The sequence below is a fragment of the Pygoscelis adeliae genome, unplaced genomic scaffold (assembly GCF_000699105.1).
Source record: "Pygoscelis adeliae isolate BGI_AS28 unplaced genomic scaffold, ASM69910v1 Scaffold218, whole genome shotgun sequence".
NCBI lineage: Eukaryota > Metazoa > Chordata > Aves > Sphenisciformes > Spheniscidae > Pygoscelis > Pygoscelis adeliae.
In genome coordinates this window covers 235,295-258,495 of record NW_008825433.1, presented here as the reverse complement: position 1 = coordinate 258,495, position 23,201 = coordinate 235,295, and the positions used below count along the sequence as shown (strand labels likewise).

The 23,201-nt window shown below is 38.2% G+C and overlaps 1 protein-coding gene across 2 annotated transcripts in view; it reads right to left on the bottom strand.

Annotated features, from left to right (window-relative positions):
• Positions 1-20,990, bottom strand: part of PRKD3 (protein kinase D3) — a 44,518-nt gene extending 23,528 nt beyond the window's left edge. The window contains exons 1-7 of one of the 2 annotated variants that reach the window (XM_009331032.1): positions 20,680-20,990; positions 19,958-20,291; positions 7,893-8,031; positions 6,039-6,170; positions 5,175-5,332; positions 3,294-3,483; positions 450-527 (exon numbers count right to left, since the gene is read on the bottom strand). In XM_009331032.1, coding sequence (XP_009329307.1) covers positions 450-527; positions 3,294-3,483; positions 5,175-5,332; positions 6,039-6,170; positions 7,893-8,031; positions 19,958-20,248 — 988 coding nt within the window. In that variant the 5' untranslated portion in view covers positions 20,249-20,291; positions 20,680-20,990. Of the gene's footprint in view, positions 1-449; positions 528-3,293; positions 3,484-5,174; positions 5,333-6,038; positions 6,171-7,892; positions 8,032-19,957 lie in introns of both variants that reach the window. The other variant, XM_009331031.1, reaches the window with a different exon arrangement.
• Positions 20,991-23,201: the final 2,211 nt, after the last annotated feature.

The following is a 23,201-nucleotide window of genomic DNA, read 5'->3' as shown; positions in this document are numbered from 1 at the left end:
GGCTTGTTTTTTTCCTCTCTCTTTTACCTCACAAACTGCTGGGCTAGCTCTGGCCACTAAAAATCATGGATACGAGAAAGTCACAAAAAATGGTACTTGTCTTCAGTTATTAACATTTAAAAATATATATTTCATGGTGAACAATGAGCAGACTGATCACAACAGATGTTTAATTTTTGTACATTGAGAAGGCTTCTTGATTTATTTTCCTTAGGCAATCTCAAGCAAAGCATACTGTACCTGCCAAGACTGCTTAAGTAAAATTAAAGTCACCAGAATGTAAGTTTTACAGTGAATCTTTTTAATTGTCAGTGATCTCAGCTCAAAAAAAATGGTTGGATAAAACAAAAAAGATGTAAAATACTCAAAGATGAGGGAACCAAAAGCAAATGCATCTTGTTAAGCCTCCAAAGATCTGTCAGTATTTGAAAACATGTTTCTCATCTTACCTCCATTGAAAATCACCTCTCCAAGACAGTCTCTAGGTACTTTAGATGCACAGCGTTTGTGACAGTTGAATCTGCAATCTAAAATAGAAGATAAATAAGCCCATGATACAAGAATCTTACTCCTACTCAGACACTAACATTCCATCATTCACTACTTCCATCACAAGCTTCAGTTCAGATTCATACATTTGCATGTAACTGTAGACAGCACCAATGAGGTCACCTCCAGAAGGAAATTAACAATCTTGTCCTGATGTCACATGTTGATTTGCCCCACCACTATTTATTATGTCAGCACTTCCCTTCCAGTACAAAACAGTTTTCTACCTCTCTAGCTTTCTCTGTAGGTATTTTTTCCATTATGATGTTATTTTTCCCATCCTTTCATCTGTTCCACACCCTTTTTTTCCATTGCTATATGATTTAAATGTCTCATCTCTATCATTTTTCCCCACCTGCTGCCTGAGACTTGCAGCCATCAGAACCTCTAGGATCACACACCTATATCACAGAACAAATATGCTCTGCAGTAAATCCCGAAGTCCAGTTCCCCTATCAGCTTACAGATTTGGCTGAACACTGAAGCTCCATTTCTGCCTGCTGACACAGGGCAGACAGAATAACGTTATGTCCAGATTTGGCCTGACATGGAGATGGAATCTAACCTGGATGTGTGCCATTTCTGCATCTGAGGTATCAGATGCATCCTACTGAACAAAGTCCAGCATACAACATTAGTGGTATTAACAAGAATTTCCTTTCTTAGCATCATTGCTGTAATTTTCACCTTTGTATCAACATCATGAATTTCAAAACTCCCTACTGCCCTCACAACTGTTTTCAAACCGATTAATTTAGCCCCTTTCTGCTATCCAAAGAAAGCTCATTGTGCTTTCCTTTTAAGCCCAGGCAAGAGAAAAATCATTATCTCCCCATTTTTAGTAGCAGAGAAGCCAAACCCTGGAGCAAAATACAATCCTGTTCAGCTTCTGAGCACCTACAAGGAAGCATCCTAGGAGACCAATGAACTGTCCTTTCTATAGCAGTGGTTTCAGTCCATATTATGGAATATGGTTACTTCACTAGTTTGAAGGGGGCTGGAAGAAACAGAGACATTTCAAATCCTACCAGGGAACTACAAAGACTAAGAGCGAGTCAATCCTAATAAATTAAATTACATCCAGAAACATTCTTGGGTACTGCAATGCAACTCTCTAGTCTAATAAACAGTTAGAAACATACTCTAGCATGCTTTTGGCCCACAGCATTAGCACAATCCCAAACAGTTGCCACATCCAGTTCATAAATCAGAGCATCCCATGAAATTCTCCCAACAGGCAGTCTGCATACAGCTACCCAGGCTGGGATGCTAAGAAAACTTGTTCGTGAGCATGGGTCATTTTGTCCCAGTTGACCTCAGTGTCCAGGAATGTTCCTGGGCACGTTTAATTTATTCCCACAAATATAGCCTTAGCATCCCAAAGATCATCCTCAGAGTCCAAGTAGAAGCCTGGATGAATTCAAGAAATCCAGGGCTCTTACAGGTACTCAGGAACATGGGACTGCTGAAAGACCCCAAGCTTTAGGAATGTGCACAAGGAAGTCGGTGGGAAACCTTAAGAATCTGCAGGAGAAAGCAGTATGAAAATATTTTGATTGTTTGATATCAATTCCTGATATATTAAAAATACATATAGGATCATACTGCATAAATGGAGGCCTATTAATACACTTATTTCTGTCCTGTGCTTATACATAACATTTCTCTAGGCTTGTTTTCCATACATAAATGCTATTTTTATCCAGTGTCATTCACTTTCCTGAAACTGATGTGGTAGCCCCATTTGTTCAGCTGGATATACAGTCACAACAACTGTATACGATCAGTAGCATCTGTATGTTAAAACTGCAAAGCATTTTTTTCAGGCTTCATTATTTACGTATTAAATGTATCCAAGAGACACACTGACTGAAAAAAAAAAGTCAAAAACAGTTCAGGATGCAGACTTCAAACAGACTACAAAGACTGCAAATTAATAAAAACAGAAACGAAAGATAAAGCTACTTCCTTACTTGTATGAGACAGCAGTATTTTTAGTCGAAAGAAATAACACAGCTGTAAGCTTACAATTTTTGCTTTCTTCTTCTAAAGGAAACTGAAAATGTATTGTGACCTCTTTCAAAATGTTGACCTTTGGTACTCACGTTTGACAAACTCATATGAAAGTCCTTTCCATATTAATGTTTAGGATTCATCACTACAGTTTTCTTTCCTGCAACAAAGCTGACAGATCTGCACTATCCAGCAATAAAGATCAGAATGTCATAGTTATGCCCTCAGAACTGCATAAAAGAGTCTGAGAACTGAAGTCATGCATCTTAACATAATGCTAAATAAAAACCACACAGCTGATGAAGCCTAAGCTAGTTCAGGAAAAGCACCTACCTGTATAAAGTTTTTCCAAAAGATAATAACCAGTATTCTGTACTAGAGTAATATAATGAAAACTTAGAAATTCTTTAGTGGTGAGTCTAGAAGACAGACATTGAACAAAGGGAAGTATTTCCCATTTTTATTAATTTAGAATTATCTTTCTAGAATTAAGGTGTTCCCAATCTACATGTGATTAAATCTTATTTTTCAGAAAAATGTACAATGCACAGTCTACTAAAATGAAAACGAGGGCTGCTGTAATCCTCTCAAAAATATGCAATTTTTCAAAAATTATACTGCCCCATTTCGCAGCATACAACCTTCTGGCAATCAAAACATAAGTTGAAATCAGTTTTAAATACAAGGCCTTTACTGAAATTTATCGCTGCAGCAGCAAATTAAATGTTTACCTTTACACTGCATTCCTTGGCGAAAAAGGCCCTTGAGCAGCCGTTTGCAATACTGGCATATGGTGGGACGAGTGTAAGAGTGAACAGCAAAGGTGTGCGGAACCTTCACTCTGCAAAGCACCATCTTTTCCATCCAGATGGGACGGCCACTCCAGGAGGGAATCCTCTTACTAGGTTCTGGGCAGCAGCGCTGGAATAAAGAAGTTATACGTGATTTGCACCAAAACAGTTCTACTTTGGGGGGGGGGGGGTAGGGAGGGGCGGGGAAAACATCAGTGGAGCTGGGAGGGAGGTGTTGGCTCAGAAAGTGACTGGATAAGAAAGCAACCTGGCCAAGAAGCTTTAAGAGGACATTCTGATACCATAAAACAAAAGCAAGAAAACACCAGATGGAAAATCCTTGCAGAGAGCAGGAAAGTATGTATGAATCTTTATTTCCACAGAAGCTGAAATGCTAAAAATTCACTTTTATGACTTTTTTTTTTTTTAAAGCAACCTGGTAAGGTTCACAGACAGCACATACAGATCCCCATGTAGGGGATAAAATGAAAAACACTGGAGGTAGACAAACCAAAATCCAATCGCTACCTCAAGCTATCAGTTTTAAAAAGCAAAGTATGGTATGCCTGGATAGCTTACTAAGTCAGGCAAAATACTTAGAAAATTAAAAAATAATTTTGGAAATTAAACCCCCCAAGAAATCTTCAAAATTAAGTTAAAACAAAAACTTCATCAATTAAAACAAAAAAAAGGCACTGAGTATCATACTGCATTAGTTACCTACATCTACAGAAAAATGTAAAGGAACATGGCCCTGTACATCTGACCTAAAGCATTTTAAGACTGCTGAAAGATGAATCGCAAATACGTAATATATTACTGATCACCTAAGCCAAGTATTCAAAATCAGATAGCAAAGAAAAGGTGTCAAAGAGGTACTGAACACACATGTAGAAATCACAAAGTTAAATTCCATGTGAGGAGAAACACTTACCACTTACAATTCTATGTTCACTGAATAAATCTTACCAATAGTTATAAACATTAGAATAAATGTTTTTCATGACTCAAGACTAGGCTTCATAGCCTCTAGCTAAAAAAATTATGTTCTTGAACTACAAAATCTATACAATTTATCTTTTAGACTATGGTAAGAATGTAAGAATTGTTATACTGTAAAGTAATAGAATTAGATAAGTAGGAAAGAGCAAGTGTCAAAAGCACTGCTTTTATCCCATGGTGAAAGCAGCAATGGAACAAATGGATCTAATTGCTGCCTGACCTATCTTAACATCTCAATATAGTTGCAGTATAATGGATAACCTCTCAGCAATCATCATAACCATTATAACAAAAGAACTATTATGGATGATGGTTTTTACTGTAAGCCCTTCATCCCCTACACCCTCCTTGATAGGGCTTGGGTTTTTTTAGATTAACTCTGTGAAAAGCTCAACAGCATATCAGGAACACTCTCTCCTCTCCCAGCACAAAAGCTTACATTTTGTACTGCTTTAGCCAAGTAACTATTCTACATTGATACCATAATTACAGAATGAATCTGTATTACAAAGAAGGCAAGGTGTTTTATCATTCCTGAAACCAAAGTTCTCAGAGTTCATATAACTGTGAGTGACAGGCTAATAACAAAATTATACATAAAAGTTATAATTTACTTCCTGTTTCATTTCTCACAGTAATAATAGTTATCAGTAAGTGTCACAATCTAAGACTCACCAGATTTAAAAATGAACTAAAACCAATCATAATGGTTAAGCTCAACTCCCTCATACTCAGTATGAGCCACTTGCACCACTAGCTGGTTCCCCAGAGGTTAAAGGATTTAAAACCAGAAATTGTTTCCCCTTTCGCATTACATACTTCTTCAGAGGCAGAGGATGTGTATTCAGCTTGTGCTGGTCTTGGAACTGAAAGCCCTGCTCCTGGTAAAGACACGTTAGACAGACGCCTCTTTCTCACTCCACTGCAGTTATTTGGAATCTTGAAGGCACATCGCTTATGGTAGTTTAACCCACAACCTGAAAGAGAAGTTTTTTTAGACAAAAAAAACTCTCAACATTCCAAGTAACAAAAATAGTACTAATATTTTGATAAAGCAGTTAAAAAGATGATCCAGGAAAATGGTAAAGGCAGAAATAGATTGTTCTGTTAAATTCTCTTCTTTTAGTGTTCCTGATGCAATCCACAGAAACAGCTTTTTTTGCACTACTTGCTATAATACTGGTCTCTAGTAAGCCCACCTCTAGAAACAAGGTCTAAAACTCCAAAGCAGCTGATTGCCCTCCTCACTTCTCCCTCCACCCGGAGGCTTTCATCACTCCCTCACTTCGGATCACAAGAGCCAAGGAGAAGCCAGTGAGCAAGCAGTCAATCAATACCTGACAGCAGGCTGCAGAGTGCCCCGCAGCCAGCTGGATGAAGGCCATAGGGAAAGGGATTCCCCTTCGGGAGTCTCTCCAAAGTATGTGCTCCTTGTGCAAAGAACACACGCTTGTAAGCTAGCTATTTTTTTCAAAGTGGGAAACGAGAACATTTCTTAAGCCATTTGCCCAAGGTCACACAGTTTGCGTTAAAGCCGGTATCAGAACTCAGGTTTCCTGATGCACAACCCCATTTAAATACTACATCTATCACGTGCTAACATATCAAACAAGATACAATTTCTTCTTCCTCATCTTATATAGATATACACACACAAAAATACAGTAAAAAAATCAGACTTACCTTCACATTTTAATCCTTGTCGTACCAAACCCCAAAGCATCTCTCCGCAGTAGTCACAAAAAGTAGGAGCCTTGTAGGAATGCACATAAAGTGCATGAGGACGAATCTGGAAATCTTCAACTGTAGCCAAAGCTTTTAAAAAATTGCAGTAAGTTACAGTTCTTGCCACAGGATCAACAAGGATTTATGGAAAGACTATGTTGTTTTAGAAGTGGCAGATTCAGAGAACACTAATTAGCTGTTTAGACATCACCATTTTACTGTATACCATTTAAATATGTATTTAGAAGATACACAGTTTTCAGTAAGCTTTTTTTATTGAGGAAAAACTCCGTTGGATTCTGTAGGCTAATGGCCACAACTAATCAACAGTATGAGACATAATGTTGAAAACCTTACTAAGTTGAGAAGGCAAATACAACAAGCTTTGATAAAATCAACTTAACAGTAAACATTTTAAAGAGCAACTTAATTTTCAAGCTGCTTTGTAACCTACAAAATTTTCAAATGAAGGACAGTTCTACAGGTTAGATTTTTAACTATTAAAGGCCTTTTTCAGAAAAAGCTTATTAGATTGAACTCTGTGTGTATTAAAACAGAACTGTGGATAGAGTTTCCTTGGAACACTGGAAACTTCACAAGTAATATCCTTTTTCTTAAACAAGCATAGATATATTTAAATGAATTTTTGTCTTGTTTCTTTGGAATGTTAAAAAAAAAAAAAGGTATTTTACACCAACACTACCTTGCCCTGATGGCTACTATTCTTTGATCAAATATGTACTAACGCTTCATATTCGCATTCCCATGTCTCAGTTTTAAAATCCTAGTGAAAGAGATTTACATGTCTTCAAAATGCCTCAGTTTCTGGTGGTCTGTCTGTTTATAAGGAAACTGTCAGAGATTGTCAAGAGGCGGCACACAAGACAAGTTTTCTAAATATGCCATTCAGCAGAAGCAATGAAAAGCTCAAACCAAGATGATCAACTACTGAACATCCTAGACGTGCCTAGAACAGTAGGTCCTGAAATGCAGACAAGGAACTGAGCCTTATGACTCTGGAAATCATACTTCATTGATCCAATTTACAAATCTAATCCCATGACAGCCAAGAGATCTCTCTTTCTAGAACGTAACCTCAGTTGGGCACTTAGTCCTCAAAGTCTGAAAGAACCACTCGGTACTAGTCCAGCTTTTATCTGTAGTTTAACTACAGTTGGCTTTTGGTAGAATTCGACAGGGTATTGATGAAACACATACAAGTCAAATCAGTTAGGGTTTGGGGTTTTTTTTGTCCTCGTTATTGAAGAGTTACTACAGGTTAATAACCACCACTCTAAGGACTTTATCGTTTAAAAGCAACTGTTTTCAAACACTACAATAACCCTTAAGACTCTGTCCTTACAGGTATGATTCAGCAACTACGTTTATATGAAGCCTTTCTGCAGTATAAACCATCAATGGCAAAAGCTACAGAACAAAGAGACAGATGTAAGCAAAAGAAAGCCAACAACAGAGTTGGAAGAGCAAATCCTGAATCCTACCTGCATTTCAGCTTCAAAAATTATAATAATAAACTTACATTATTATAATTATAAATTCATATTCTTCTAATTCAGATTTATTTATAATAATAAACCTGAAGATTAAAACATGACAACGAAACAATAAGAAAATGCAGTACTGAAGTATCAGTACCACTTGGATTTTCTTGGAAACCTCTACCCGAAACCAGTGACCCAATGTGAGACTTAAGTCAAAGAGCTCAAGGCAAGCATGATAACAATGTTCCATAAAGTCCTATTTTCTTTTAATCTACTGAATAAAGTGCTGTTCCACTGTTACAATACCTACCAGAGAGTACAACCTCAACAAGATCTCCCTCATGTATCTCTTCTGCTGATGTAATCCGTTGCAAAATATTATCTGAGTTCAGGTCATGACGGAAGAGGAGAATTTTGTCATACATGCCAAAGAAACCACACTCTGGGAACTGCAATAGAAAGCAAACTCTAAATAAAAACATTTATGGATAAGATTATCAAAGAGCATGTGTTAAATAACAGCTTGAGTGTTTTAAGTGTTCCATGGAAACAAAATTGATCTGTTTATTTTTGACGAACTGAAGCATCTTCTGAACTGAAATGTAGCATAAAAAGGTAAAAAACAGAACAAAAAAACCCCCATCAATACCAACTTCTTCCCTGTTCCCCCCACCAACAGTGACACTTTTTTTCAAATCTGAAAAGAAAAAGTGTTAGGGTTTTTGTTTCTTTGGGTTTTCAATCTCTCAGACCTGCATAATCAGTCTGGCGCCTGAAAGCCAATGCAGATCTTTCTAACTTGGATACCATCACCCACTACCCTTATTTCACAGACATTCTGGTCAGGGAGGTATTCAGCTCAAGACACTCCAGCAGCACCTGCCACACTTTTCTTGAGGGGCAAGCCAAAAGAGGCTCTATGTTGTTCTACAACAGTTTAGGTCTGCAGATGCAAGAAAAGGAAAACTCAATTCCTGCCAAGGACAGAAGATAATATTGCAAATCCATAAAGGGAATAGATACACTAAGTAACATGCCGTTTTTCCATGACACTTCACTGAAAACAGCTCTCATTCTATATTTTCCGCACTCTTCAAAATATTGTCAAGTGTGAGTAAAACTTCTTAAAATGAAAAGCTTAAAAGTAAACAGACAATTCACAGAGAAAAAGAGCAGGAATAGACCTTGGAGAGGAATGAGTACCAATCAACCAGTTCCTTTGGCCTTTTTGTTTAAATTGGAATTCAAACTCAGGTGGGAACAAACACACAGAAGTGCTCCACAGAAGAAAACAGGAAGAATGTGGGGAAAAAATGTGGAAAAGCACACAACGAACTTTCAATTAATTAGGTAACAGACTACAGTTTGGTAATTTATATCTTGCACGGTCAATAAGTAACAGGGTCTAAACTGCATGAAGCTTGTGGTATTAGTCAAAGACTGTTTTCCACCAAATCAAAGACATAATGAAGGTATCTGTCACGCCCATTGTTTTCACACTGCCTTCCCATTCAGAGAGAGAATAATTTCCTCTTCCTGGTAGCAATTTTATCCAAAATATTAAGTTGGCCTTCTCTGTTTTGGTGTGCACACCCTACACATTTACATTACAAATAATACTGAAGAATCCCCATGCTCTGGAAAGCATTTTATCTACTTGAACAGTCACAAAGAGAGGCAGATTTTGTGCCATTTAACCCATGCAAAGACAAAAGATGGACCTGACAAAATTATACAGACACCAGGAGATACTTAATCCACAGCACCAAGAAACTGAGTTACTGGGCTGATGCCAAACCAGCAGGCTGCTTCCTCTGTCTCCCAACCCACTCTTAGGTTCCCTACATAAATTTGATACTCTCTTGTACTCTGTACAGTAGCCATGACAGTACAGATATGACAGTAGCATTATATTCCCCTAAAACAGATGTTTTTAAAAACTTTAAACAATAAAATGCTATTGCTTAAAATCCTTCAGGTCATCTGGAATTACCTTTAAGAACTCCTCTCTTATCATACTATATTTCAGTATACTCATCCACTGATTCATCTTAATAAATAGCAAATATCCATGAATATTCTGAAAACTACATTTTTCCAATCTCCCAAAGATTATTTGTATTAGGAAAGCAAATAATAAGCTTGAGAATTAGCTGTGCTGCCCAAATATGTGTCTCAGTATATCTGCAAGTATGCACAGGACTTGACTTTATATTCAGAGCATGTATGCACGCTAGTAATTCTTCCAAGGGAACTGACAGTTCTTCATACCTGAAACAGTGCATAAACCTGCTTTAAGCTCTAACTCAAAATTCCACTGTGCCTCAATTAACAAGAAAACAAGTTATATTTACATCTTTTGAGTAAGTGTTGTAAGGTTTTATTCCTTGATACTATATACACTGTTTAGCCAGGTATCACATCTTAATGCTAGTATCGACAAGAGAAAGCTACTACATCAATACTACAAACAGTTGTATCCTCAAGACAACTTCTATTTCTAGCATATCAATTGCCTCATGCTGCTGAAAAACTTAATTCTAACGAAAGGGAGAGAAAATCAACGTGAATATGGTATGTATCTGCCTGCAGATAAACATGACACTTTTTATTAATGCTGATACTAATTTCAGCTGCCAGGTGAGACAACTGATGACTCAGAAAATCAATGTGACCTATTGCGTCTTTGTATTAAGTTCACAGAACCACCTACAAAACACAAATTTTAAGGAACCTCTAAGATATTTCACAGGTTTAAGTCTCCTTCTTTTGATACAGATATGTCTTTGTTTCTCTTTTTTTTTTTTTTTCATTCTTTGAGACCATAAACCTATCATGCAGCTGCCAGAACATCCCTACACATAATCCCCCACCCTAGCAACCAAAGGTCACACAATCACATACCAAGAAGCACTTATTTTAAATGCTATGACCATGTGTTCTGCATGTGACACCATTTACCCGTTCTCATGGGATTTATTAAAATGTTTTAAACATACCACATTAATTTTGGTGACTAAAAAGCATTAGCTGACACAATAAACAAAAGTTACAGATGAATACTCAAATCCTCTTTGTGACAGCAAGTGTAATCATGAAAAATATGAGACATTACATCCCTTAGAAAGCAGCATCAACATTAATTCCAAAGTTTGTAAATAACAGTATAATGCCTATAACTAAGATACAGTTTTCAAACAAATTCCAGACTTAAAGGCTAAATTAATTTCTATGGAATAAGAGTATCATAAAAAAAAAAAACGCAAAATCATCTATTATAGATTGTTAGAACTGTTGGTATCAACATCCTTGTTTGGTTCTATGTTAATTAAATTGACCTTTTAAGCTGTGTATCGTGAATGCTTATGATACTGTAGCTACATGTTTTACTGCCCTCTTCTCTCAAAACAAGTATACATACATATGGATGAAATGACTGTGAAAGGTTGTCTGTTTTTGTAACTGTAATATTTAACTTCATAAAAGATAACTCCTCTATTTACAAGCTTCAGCTTGATCAGTAGCTTCTAGACTAAGATGCAGAATCACAAGCCCAGGCCTAACAAGACTAACAATAATCTATGCTAGTATTTATTGCAAGAAGTCTGTCACTAAACACAAACTCCGTATAGGTATATGTGTCCTTCACCCAGGACACATTCTTCTATGCATTGTGCATGCCTAATCTCCATTTCTGAAGCAATCACTCCAAAAACTAAAAGCATTAGAATAAAGATAACCTGTTCATTGGTACTACAGAGTTGCAGTTGCTACAGGTTTTCCTGAATCCACAACAGGGACACGCATAACTAAGGAACCTTGCAACAGCTCCCTTACCTATGCTGCCTGTTACGTTAGGTGCTTGCCTGCATGTCCACAAAGGAGCACAGAGGAACAACGCAGGTGGGGCAGCCTGTAACACCCCACCTGGCTCCTCCTAGGCCCATCACAGGAGCCATCAGCCCACCAAAGGCCTATCTCCACATGCCAGAGGAGCCCAGAGGCACAAGGGCAGGCAGCGAACCCGAATTAAGGACTCCAAGGAAAGGATACCCTGTCCAGGCCCCTCCCAGGGCTGTCACAGGAGAGCCTCAGCCCCAGTTTCCAGCCGTAAAACCCATCAAGATAAGTCAACACTAGAGCACCTTTTGAACTGAGAGGGGTTGCTGCCCAATGGTATGGGACACATTATAAGATGCCAGGGAATTACGATTGTACAAGACTTACTATGGGATGTTTATGGAAGGAACCAAAGGCAAGGAAAGAGGTGATTCAGGGAGGAACAAAAGTGGGGAAAAAATAGAGGGATAAGAAGATAAAAAAGGCTGGTCACCTGTAAACAGGGACTGGTCAGAACAATTGTCTGGTCATGCTCTGTGCCTGATCAGCACCATCTGTCCTATCTTTTCATTAAATTCCATTTCTATCTATTTTCCTGGATGGTGGGTTCTCATTCTGAGCGCACGTGTGTGTATGGGGAGTCTGAGTGCCAGCAACTGGAGCCAGACCACAGGTCAGAGCACCCATGTGTCTGCGGTGCCCAGCACTGGAGAGACCAGAGTGAGTGAAATCAAGAGCTTGAATATCCAAGTGCCAGCAACTGCAAAGACCAAGATCCAGCAGCTACTACTGGGCAGAGAGTGCCTGAGCGCAGCTGCTGGAGACATCCACTTTTTTTTTATTGTTGGGTTTTTGTGTGTGTGTGCACCCACTAACAGACCTTCATCCTGAACCACCAGAGAAGGGTACACTATGAGACCATTAGTGATGTTTGTGTTCACGTGAGTGCTCTGTGTGTCTGCCTGTGTCGATCTGTGTGTATACACGTATGTGTTGTACACCTGTATCCAAGTGCTTGTGCCTACGGGGAATACGTGGTCAGTCTTGCTACTGGTTGGACCTGGGGCATGGAGCTGCAGCAGCCTCACATCTGCCATGAGGAGGCTGTTGGATTCAGTTGTCCCTAATAAAACTTGTCAAGTTTGATGAACAAGTCCTGTCCTTTCCTTGCACACCGCCCTGCAAAATTCCCATTATTAAAAAAAAAAAACAGACCCTAACACAAAGATGCCTCTCTCACTGCTCCTTTCCACACACTTCAGCTCAGATTACTCTCCTCTGCCCCCACTACAGTCCTGTGCGCCCAAGCAAGGGAAGCACTGGCTGGCTGCCCTCTGCATGGCCGGCCCTGACGAGCTGCAGGTGGCCCGTCAGAGCCCATGTCTAAGGCACTTGGCCAGGCTTCGATGGGGGGAGCTGTGCAAGCAGCTTGGCTCCTTACAGACGTGCAGCGCCCTGCTCTCTCTTCCGCTCCCCAGTACGTTCGGGAATACAGCATTCCTTGCTAGCACCTTAGCCAGAAGGCTATGCGCAGACTGCTGGCCAAGAATAACCTCATCGATTAACAAGGTTTTTATTTCAAGTGGTATCTTTTAACAGAATTTTTACGCAAAGCTTAAACTATGTTCAAGTTGTACGCTACCAAATTTTTCTGTCTTGTACTGCAGGCAAAGTACAGCTTTTATAGCCTTCCTTATGCTCAATTACATGAAGCTGTTAAGGAAGAACACTATCCAGTTCCTTTGAAGTGTTAAAAGCTCATAATGTAAACTTGAAAACAAAACTCAAAGCAGAATTTTTTAAAACCTGTTTTATCTTAAGGGATTATACAGCTATTACTTTGGGCTTTTATGCAGGAAAAGTATCTGCACAGTGACTCAGAACATATAAACTGCTAATCCCAGTATTACTATTTTTCCTAAAAGCAAAAAGGAGACAGTTCCCAGTGTTAACGGTTCCAAAAAGAGCATATAACTACAGGAAATCACTTGCGGGAAGTCTACATATGCAACAGACTGCCAAAATTAATCTCCGGTACACCAATATCATCAACTTACATAAAGAATGTATGCAGTCCTTTGTACTTGGGTGGTACTAGCACAAGTAACACTACTAGTGCATTATTGTGGTTACACTGAGGAAAACAATTGGTGCTATGTAGAATGCTTATACTGTAAGTATTACAGTACATCTAGTTTTAATTGATAGTGCACTACACCATTCTTTTTACCCAGAACTCCTCAACATACAGCAGCCAGTATTGCTGGAGCAAAACACAACTGAGGCTTCTTTCTATCCTGGCAGTAACTGAAAAATCCCTCTGCTTCAAGTTCCAGGACTTACTTTACAAAGTTCTGGACCAGTCGCCAAAAATTCACACTAGGGAAAAGTGTAGGCGGATATTGTTTCAAGGTCCAATATCTCATGACCCATCATAACTCAAAACAAATGCTTCAAACCACTGAAAGTTAATTCCAAAGTCTAATGGTGCAAAACACCCATTACCTTAGAAAGTCTCTTCGTTCACTGAAATCACTCCAGTCTGTTATCCTGCATCCCTACCCAGCTATTCACTCCCACTCTTTAGAATCATGTGCCAAATCACATTATCACACAGACAATTAGCTTCAAACATGTTGCATGAGATCTTTCCCTCACCAGATGCCTCAGTACAGACATACTTGGACTACTGCTTGGCTAGGTTTTACAGCATACAAACCTATTACCATGCTGGAAATGCTAACCCGCCCCGCATATACCAGCTCCGTGCCCCCAGTACTCCCCAGCTCCCATCTTCTCACAGGCATATTTGCTTCTCATGCCTCAAGTTTCTATTACTCTGCTGCCTTATTTAGCTCATAGGAAGATAGCAAATGACAAGTCAAGAAGGCAGACCAACGAGGGGGGGAAAGATTTGAGCACAGCTGATGAATACAAAACATGATTTGCATTAATTTTAGAGCCATTCAAAAATAAGCACCATAAGCTTAACCTGGAGAAAAACCCAGGACGGTTGCAGTACTGTTACCTGTTCATTACACCAAATTGTTACTGCAAGAGTTGTAGAGACCCATTTGTAATATAGATGGATTGTAATATGATCCTTGTAATATAATTCTTTTACTTCTCAATATTTTATTAGTAAAACATCTGTTAACACTTGAGAAATCATATTAAGCTTTAAGACCTCTGCCACAATTTGGTTAGGTAGTTCCCCATTACCATGACAGTGTCCAAACCTTTGGAAGACAGCTTATATTCATTCCACATGTTTTGGTCTTTTCACAACATGACAATTTAAAGTATTTTAAAATAAACACTTTTTTCCCCTTCAGCAGCCCTCACTGAAGAGCTAGCTATCCAAACTACTTTAATTCAGCCCCATTAAAACTTGAGTTCTTAGGTATACAAATAATACAGGTATACAGTTAATTGTCATTCGGTCAGAAAATTCTACAGATATATTTGTGTGTTCTTCATGTCAGGCTTTTTTTCCCCTGATTATCAAAGCAAAATGTTTGAACGCATCTCCTCATCTCCCTCCCCCCCCACACCCCCAGTCTTCATCTTCAAAGGAAACTGGCTAGTTTTCCAAACAATCCAAGGACTTCAGTCATATTCCAATTATCAAAAATGAAATCCCACCTAGTCTAATTAAAATAATAGGCAGGACTATCAAAAAAGTGCATACATACTGATAGGATCACATTCAATTCAGATTATTTAAATTATTGACCAGGGAATACAATGTACCAGCACTATAACATTTATAAAAACAATGAAAGTACGAAACTACAGAAACAGTAGAAATACAAGCAGCTGTAATATGCAAAATTTAACTCCTTTTAAACACAGCTATACTTCCAGTGATTGTGTTCTCAACACCTTACCCAGTTCAGAGTCTTGAAGAAATAAATACGAGTGTGTACATGTTAAGTACCTGTGTAAGTGGCTATTGACAGATTAAGGCCTGAATTCAGGCAAGTCAAACCAGCATAATGTGGCAGGAAACAATCAGGGAATTAACACTAGTAAGAAAGCATAAGTACTGTTGGGAGAGGAAACAGCATTTAAGGTAAACAATGACACCTTAAGGACTCTGCCTATAGAGAAAAGATGGCCAAAAAGCCCATCATGGAAAAAATAGCCAGAAAATAAGGTGACAGAACAAAGAAGCACAAAGAAAGCCAGTAATCAAGTAGAAATGAGATTATACACAATCATGAATCTGCTGTTGAGAGACAGACAATTACACATGCAGTTGAAAGAGAGTGATCACGTTAGGATGAAGAAAAATTAAGACAACAAAAATATTATTGCTAGCAAAAGCAAAGACACCAAACACACAAGAGTTACAGGAATCAAGATGAAAGCAACAAGTGCTAGATAAGCATTTCAAGCCTATACGTAAGCAAGACAATTTTGAGACTACTTTGAAGAAATAAATTTTAGAAACCCCATACTACTTATGGAAGAGTTCAGCAATAGCAGAATTGTAAACATTGTTGGTGGAGAAGGTTTAAGAACAAAACCAAAACAGGCAGGCCACAGAAGGAAAAATTACTTTTGGAGGTAAACTAAATAAGACACAAGATGGACCAAAAAATACTAGGCTGGATCAAGTTCAGTAAGAAAAGGATAAATAGACAGGAAACAAATGCAGCAAACATGAATGAAACACTAGAAATATGTAAGGGCTAAGAAAGAAGAGGAAGAGAGTGAGAAAATAAGTTTGGTTTGCTTTCTTTTTTTCTTCCTTTTTTAAATTGAAGACGTGAGACGACCATGTTACGAAAATACAGAAGAAAAATCCAAGCGAGGTTTGTTAATCAGTAAGACATAAGAAATACCCCTTTGACTTTGCTAAGTGGTGACTGTTTGGGTGGGTTCAGTGAAGTGGAAAAAGAAAAACTAGTCTGGAAGATTAAGAAACAGATTGTATGGGTAAGCAGTGTATCAGTACTCAAGTCGAAGAGAAGACAACCATTAGAAAAGATTCACAAGGATTTCAGGCAAACACCCTAAGGTAGGAGGGCAATTGGCCTAATTTCAGAGCAAAATGTAGCAAAGCCATTGGAGGAAAAGTATGTAAAGAAGGAGGATGCTGAGTATGACTGAAAATGAAAAGGATGAAGGACAGGTTTGTAGATGAAAAAGGCAGATAAAGGAAGTTTCAGAATCGTGAAAGGAAAGATTTTTAAGTTTAAGAAAAAAAGTTATGATAAATCTCGCAGGTACTGATACTATACAAGTAATAGCACAGAACAATCAAATGTTTTTCATTTATAGCTATTAGATTAACTAGAACAAAATAAATAAGCTAGAATAAAGCCTTTATAGCACGCCATCCTACATAATTCTCAGTTTGCAGGCAGTGGAGCATCACCACATGCGAGCTTCTAGTTTTAAGCTAGTAAGCCCTATGTGTTACTTCATGTCCTTTCATGCAAGGAATGAAGAAACAGTATTTAAACACAAAACAGGATTAAGAACTTGCCTCTGTAGTATCTGATCATTGTGCAAGGACACACACTGTCCATCTGCAACTTATACTACACATTTTTCTGCTTCTAAACACACTCCCTCTATTCCAGCAGTCATATCTGTTCATGCTTTGGTTCCTCTTCAGACTTGCCCTGAGCACTGTATGTCTGGTACTTTAATATACAGCAATCTAGATAAGGAATGAACAGAGCAGATAGATTGAGACTGTAACCAAGAATCCTTTAAGCATCCCTATAAAGTCTAAAGTTTGGCTTTTCTGAGGATTCTATTAAGCATTCCAATATACAATACCCCTAACATAGTTCTCCTCAAATTTAACTTTAAACTCGAAAAAAAGTTTTTGCTCCTCTCCTGATGTTTAGAACATTTTTAACAGAGCTGAGACACATCAAATATTTGCATTACTCATCTCGCTCTCCTTGCAGACACGTCTCTTTAGTTTCAGTTCTGCTGATGCTACTTTTAATTACCCTTCTGCAAAACCTGAACAAGCTGCACCGAACAGCAGTGTCTGAAGCAGGAAGCACAGCTGACCATCAACAACACAGCAAGACTGGCAATACAGAAAGCGCTATGAAAACGCATTAGGTAAACACAGTACTTATTTCCTAACTAAACTGCTCTCCAACACAGGCTTTTGCAGGATTTTTTCCTCTGAGTTTATTAATTTCCCCTGAAAGAAATAAAGGTAAGGCATAAGTTATTTTTCCGAAAACTTCTGAGGATGCTATAATTACTTTTATAAAGGTTAAAATCCAGCCTCCTCAGAGATCTACTGTAAGTCCTTATGAACAGTTTTGATACTGTAATTGTAGCCTGAAATAAGAGTTAGGCAGGCAGTTCAAGCTCCCAAGCAAATAGGAAGGATACCTGAACTTTTTTTTATTCCAGATCTGTAGAGAAATAAAAGGCTGAAACGTAATTTAAAAGCACTATTAAAAACAAGTAAGGAAAATTCCATTTAATTCTAGTAAAAGATACCACTCAAATAAGAAGAAAAGCTATAAACGATCCCAAGTAAAAAAAGATGTTTCTCCTTTTTCATTGAAGAACTGCAACAGTAAATACATACTGCTAACTACAGAACTATCACAAGAACAAACTATACAGTACCCTGAAGTTGAGAGCCAGGAACCGGACGAGAAAAGACAGTTTAAGCAGGCAGTGGAATACCAAAGGAAAGGGAAGCTTTAACACTGTTGAATCTCAAAGGCATACCCAGTAGCTTCAAAGCTTTCAACTGGAAAAAACAGGCAGCTATATGCATGACAGCACACAGAAAACAGTTCACAATGTTTACATAAATACAAAATTATCTATACATTAATACTAGAATATTTAATACGCTTGCAACAGTCACCAGATCTAAGAGAAAAAAACGTCACAGCAGGACATATTGCTGTCAAATAGAGGGTGGAGGGAGGATACTGCCTCTTGTGCACTGGCTGCAAAACTACTTATGAAAGATGAATCCACCACACATAAGGTTGTTTCCTGATCAGTTTGCTGCCTGCAAACATGTTCTCACTGAGCAGTCATTTACTGGTAGCATCGGCTACAGGAGAGCATAAACTGAATCAAAGCCAGACAAAGAGGTAAACTGATCATGAAATCCTCATCAGTTTTGCAGTAGATGAGGCTCAGCTCAACAAGAGCTCAGCTATAGCAAGAACTTGACTAAATTTTTAGCTGAGCCTGCCAAAAGAACAGAAAGGAAAAAAAAAATAAGCGTGAAAGTATTTGTTTTCATCTTTCTTTAAGATAGAAGACAGGAAATATGCAGATGCAAAGAGGAGTTGATAACAGAAAGAAAAAGCAGCCCCTAAAATGGCTGCAAAAAAATGCACCTAACATGCACGGTACAAAAAAACAAAAAAAAAACCCAAAAAACGTTAACCCAAATAACTTGTCTCTTCAGAAAGGAACTAACATGCTGAACTACATTTTGGTAGCCCATAGAGTTATTATGAAATCAGCTTTTTTGACAACTATTTTGTAAAAATATGGAAGACGCAGTAAGTTGTGAGATGGGGAAAAAAGATACACAAGCGTATGCAAATGAGAGTTCATATAATGTTTGCATTTACTTTCTTTCAAGCTATTACGTGAAAAAGAACCATCTAATAAAACTAATCGACCATAAATACCAATCACAACAATGAAAGACATGGAGAAAACAATTCCCTACAAAATAATCTACCTTCAACTCCCTCCCTCTCATCCATCCCTAGTCTTGAGGGAAAAGAGCAGTTATTTCTTCATTATTTTATGAAACAACGTTAACTACTTTTCAGGTTGCTTAGTAGGATCTAACCTAAATAAAGGTAAAACTTGGATGCAAAAACAGCAAGATCAATGTTATCTCCTTCCTAGAGAGTCAGAACTTGCAACAGCTTAACCAAGACACATTTGAAAAATATGCTAAGGTTTTTTTTTACTTCTTGGTCAACCCCCTCTTAATAGAAATTATGCTAATAATAGTCCTCTCATAAAAGAGTAACGCATGTATTCCTTATATGGAATAACAATACTAGGACAGTCTTAGCTGTTTGGTGGGGGGTTTAATTATTAACTAGAAACAAAAAGAAAAGCTAGTATCATGCAAGCCTGCAGGCCTGCGGTGCATTTCTGTAGCCACAATTGGTCCTTTCATTACAGCTAACTATACTGTTCCAAGAATACTCCTTAACAGTAGTAAGCATAAACTAGTAAAAACCTAAGATATCAGTGACAATCACTGAAAGGAAAAAACATACTTCTCCATATTGTGAAAACTAATTCTTGCAGAAAATTTACTACTACATCTTCTTTTACTAGATTTCACAAGCAAGAAAGTAACAGGAGAGTTCACTCCTTTTAAATTAAAAGCTTCTATCTTGGGAGTTAGCAAAATTTCTTTGTGCGTAACTGCAAGCATCTAACATGGAGTTTTGTTACCGTACCAAACTTCTCGGCATATTCTGTTGTTACTAGCAGTCTGTTACAAAACAACTGTTGCCATCAGCAGGACATGGTAGTGTTATACCATACCTTCTGGTATACTATAGAGCACACGAGGTCTTTAACAGCAGAGAGGGACAGGTCCTGAGCTTCAATGGTGACAGTCTCTCGAGTGAGACCAATCTGCAGAAGGAAGGAGACCCCATGCATAGAGCCCCGGGAGTTGGTGAGGCTCTGGGTACTGAAACTGCCATTGGAGAGTCGACTGGAGAGCCCCGACTGGGGACTTGAAGACAAAGTTGGGGTTTGTGGTGCAGCAGCATGACACGTAGGTGGGGAAAACTTCTGTAAGGATGGGGGAGAAGAGTTGTTTGCTGACATCTGACTTGCTTTACTCTGTCGAGATCTGCCTAGTAGTCAAATTCTAAGAAAAATATGTTGTCAGTTCTTGGTTTGAAATGAAAACAAGGATAACGTAACTTTCCCTTTCTGAGTTCAGTAAAATGCCCCTGACCAGTAAAACTTAATTTTCCCTTTCATTCTGTGCAAGCCAAAGAGTAAAATAATTTCAGCTGTAAGTTACTTTAAATTAAAGGTTCTCTTTCCACAGTTACAATCAGCTGATCAAAAGCAGATTGCCTGTCCTTTAGCACCACGTCCGGACAACAGAGGCTTACATAAAGGCCTCACAGAAATACATCAGCTCTGCTGTTTTATACTTGTCCTTCATTTTTATGTATTTAAAAAAAAAAAAAGCTGGAAACACAGATGGAAATAAATGTTGGTAACTCATTAAAAGTATCCTCGTTCACCTAATTCCACAGATCATGCCTTAAATGCAGACTCATCTTCATGTAGATAGCCTTTTAGAATGAAAAAAAAAAAAGTGTATCCTTGAGCAACAACAGAAGTCCACGTATGTGATGAATCTATTCCTCCTTCAGAAAGTCTTCTCTGAATTCACAGGACATGGTTAACTTGGAGATCAGTGAAGGTATCTAATTTCATTTTCATAAAATAGTTTAGCTCATGAAATGCAGGAGCAGAATGTCTGAAGACACAATCACGTTAAACGTAATCTCAAGCTTCACCCAGATAATCTCCAGCATTTTGAAACGTTGTATTCTGCCTGTAGGGGAAAAGATAAAGTTGTCATTTCACATTAAATGCATAAAATTGCATAGCAATGTCATAACCACTCTACTTTGAAGCAGCAGGATCACCAATTCCTTGTACTCAAATAAGTTATGTTAGTAACATTCTGTACTTGAATTTAACTGTTTTCCCACTGTACAATACACAAGACAAATCAGACCTAACACTGCCCAGTACGTTACCATATCTTTTAATTAAATGTACTTTAGCAGAGCAAAGCACGAGAAAAGAAAAAAAAGGGGGGGAGTAGACCACAGTTCTGCTCTGTAGGTGTATACTGAGAAGCTGGTGAGTAGGGAAGGAAATTTATTAAATGCATAGAAATGTCCAAAAAAACATAATGTCAAAACTCAAAAAAACTCTATGTAGCATGTGCTCAGGATACCATTTTAATACTTTTATTCAAGACAACTGAAGAACATATTGCACAAACTCTAACTGTAGGAACATATGCATAGCATACAATTAAGCATTGGTTCCTCGGGGGGGGGGGAATCATTTGATGCTTACATGTCTGATTAAAAAAAGCAAGCCTGCTACAACCTTTTAAAATAAATCATTTCACGAGCACGAACTCAAAATACTTGTTACAAGATGCTGTGCTACCTGATTCGATATGTCAACCACTTCATGACCAACTGAAATGCTCGAAAATAATTATTTTTGGATTCCCCATGCAACTTCTGCCACAGAAATAGTTAGCTGTGAATGCAAAAGTGGTTCAAGTACATAGATACTATGTATCACTAACAGTTTTTAAAGGAGCATAGATCCATACAGGACATCAAAATCAATAAGCTCACGTATTTTCTCCTTCCCTTACGTACAAAAAAGTCTCAGAAAGAATATTACTAAGATTAAACGAAATGAAATTTTAGAAAAGAAATGCCACAGTTTATCACACACACAATATAAACCGTCCTTACTAGAAATAAGGCTGATAACTGATAAAACAGTCCATTTAATAGATTACGCAACTCCTGGTATTTACCAGTATAACAACTCAAAACCCCACTGCCATTGCATTCTAAAAGGTAGATAAGGAAAGAGAGGTACATGAATTGCAGTACTGGAAGGAAAATAAGCTCTTGGTTCTGTGATAAAAATTCCTAACAGGGGCTCCAGAAGAGAGAGCAAATTGATACCTTCTGGATTTTCAGTGCAGGTATCTACAAACTGTTGCCTTCAAATACCCAAGAGTTGCTGGACATTTACCAAAGACACCTGAAAAGACAACTGCTGCCTTAAAGAACGCACTAAACACAATACAGATGAAGGTCATAAATAGGAAGAATAAGGGCAGCAACAGTAACATTTAAGCACCTTTCTCAAGAAAGCAGCTTCACAGTGCCTTCAACTTTGCCTGAAGATGACTTATTTTTATTTTCTAAATATTGCTTTTCTCTCCCTCACTTCTCACAGATATCAGAGACAGCAAATAGCAAGCCTTAGGGGTGGATCTGAATTAAAAAACAACGATGCCTAACCAACAAATAGAAAATGGAAAAGCCATATGATGTGAAAGAATTAATGGGTCTTCTAAGCAAGTTTAATTTAGGCAGTGAAAACACACTGTGAAAGCTCACCTACAGCTGCCTAATTAGAATGTTAATAATATTTACCAAAAGCATGATGCATTTGCATTTACAAAGCCTTTTCATACCAAGTGTATTTGCATATAAGCCTTTAATGAAGTTTATTTTTGCTACTTGGTAGAAAAGAATGGATCTTTCTAAGAAAGGAAAACCATAGAAACTGCTCACTTTGTAGTCAGGATAAACCGTTTCTGAACATCAAATAAAGTAAGTGCATATTGAAATTTATACTCAATCCTACGATTCCGTATTTTTATATATATATATATATATACACACACAAAAAAAAATCCCTAAACCTCAGAAAGCAGAGAGGCACAAGGGCTACGAAGGGAGCCCATCTGCCCCTGCTGCACAGCTCGCAGCCTACTTTCCAGCCTGCTCTCGCCGCAGAAGCGCTGACCCTCCCCTTCCTTTTGGGGCTGCTTCCAAACCAAGCAGCTCGCAGGCAGCTTCTCCAACATCTGGCACTTAATTCGCCCTCCTTTCCCCCTGCTAGGCACGGCACGGACTTCAAGCCCCGCTGCAAGCGGCTCCTCTCGCTCTTCTTACCCCCGCGGGCGCCGGTCGCTTTCCGGTTCCCG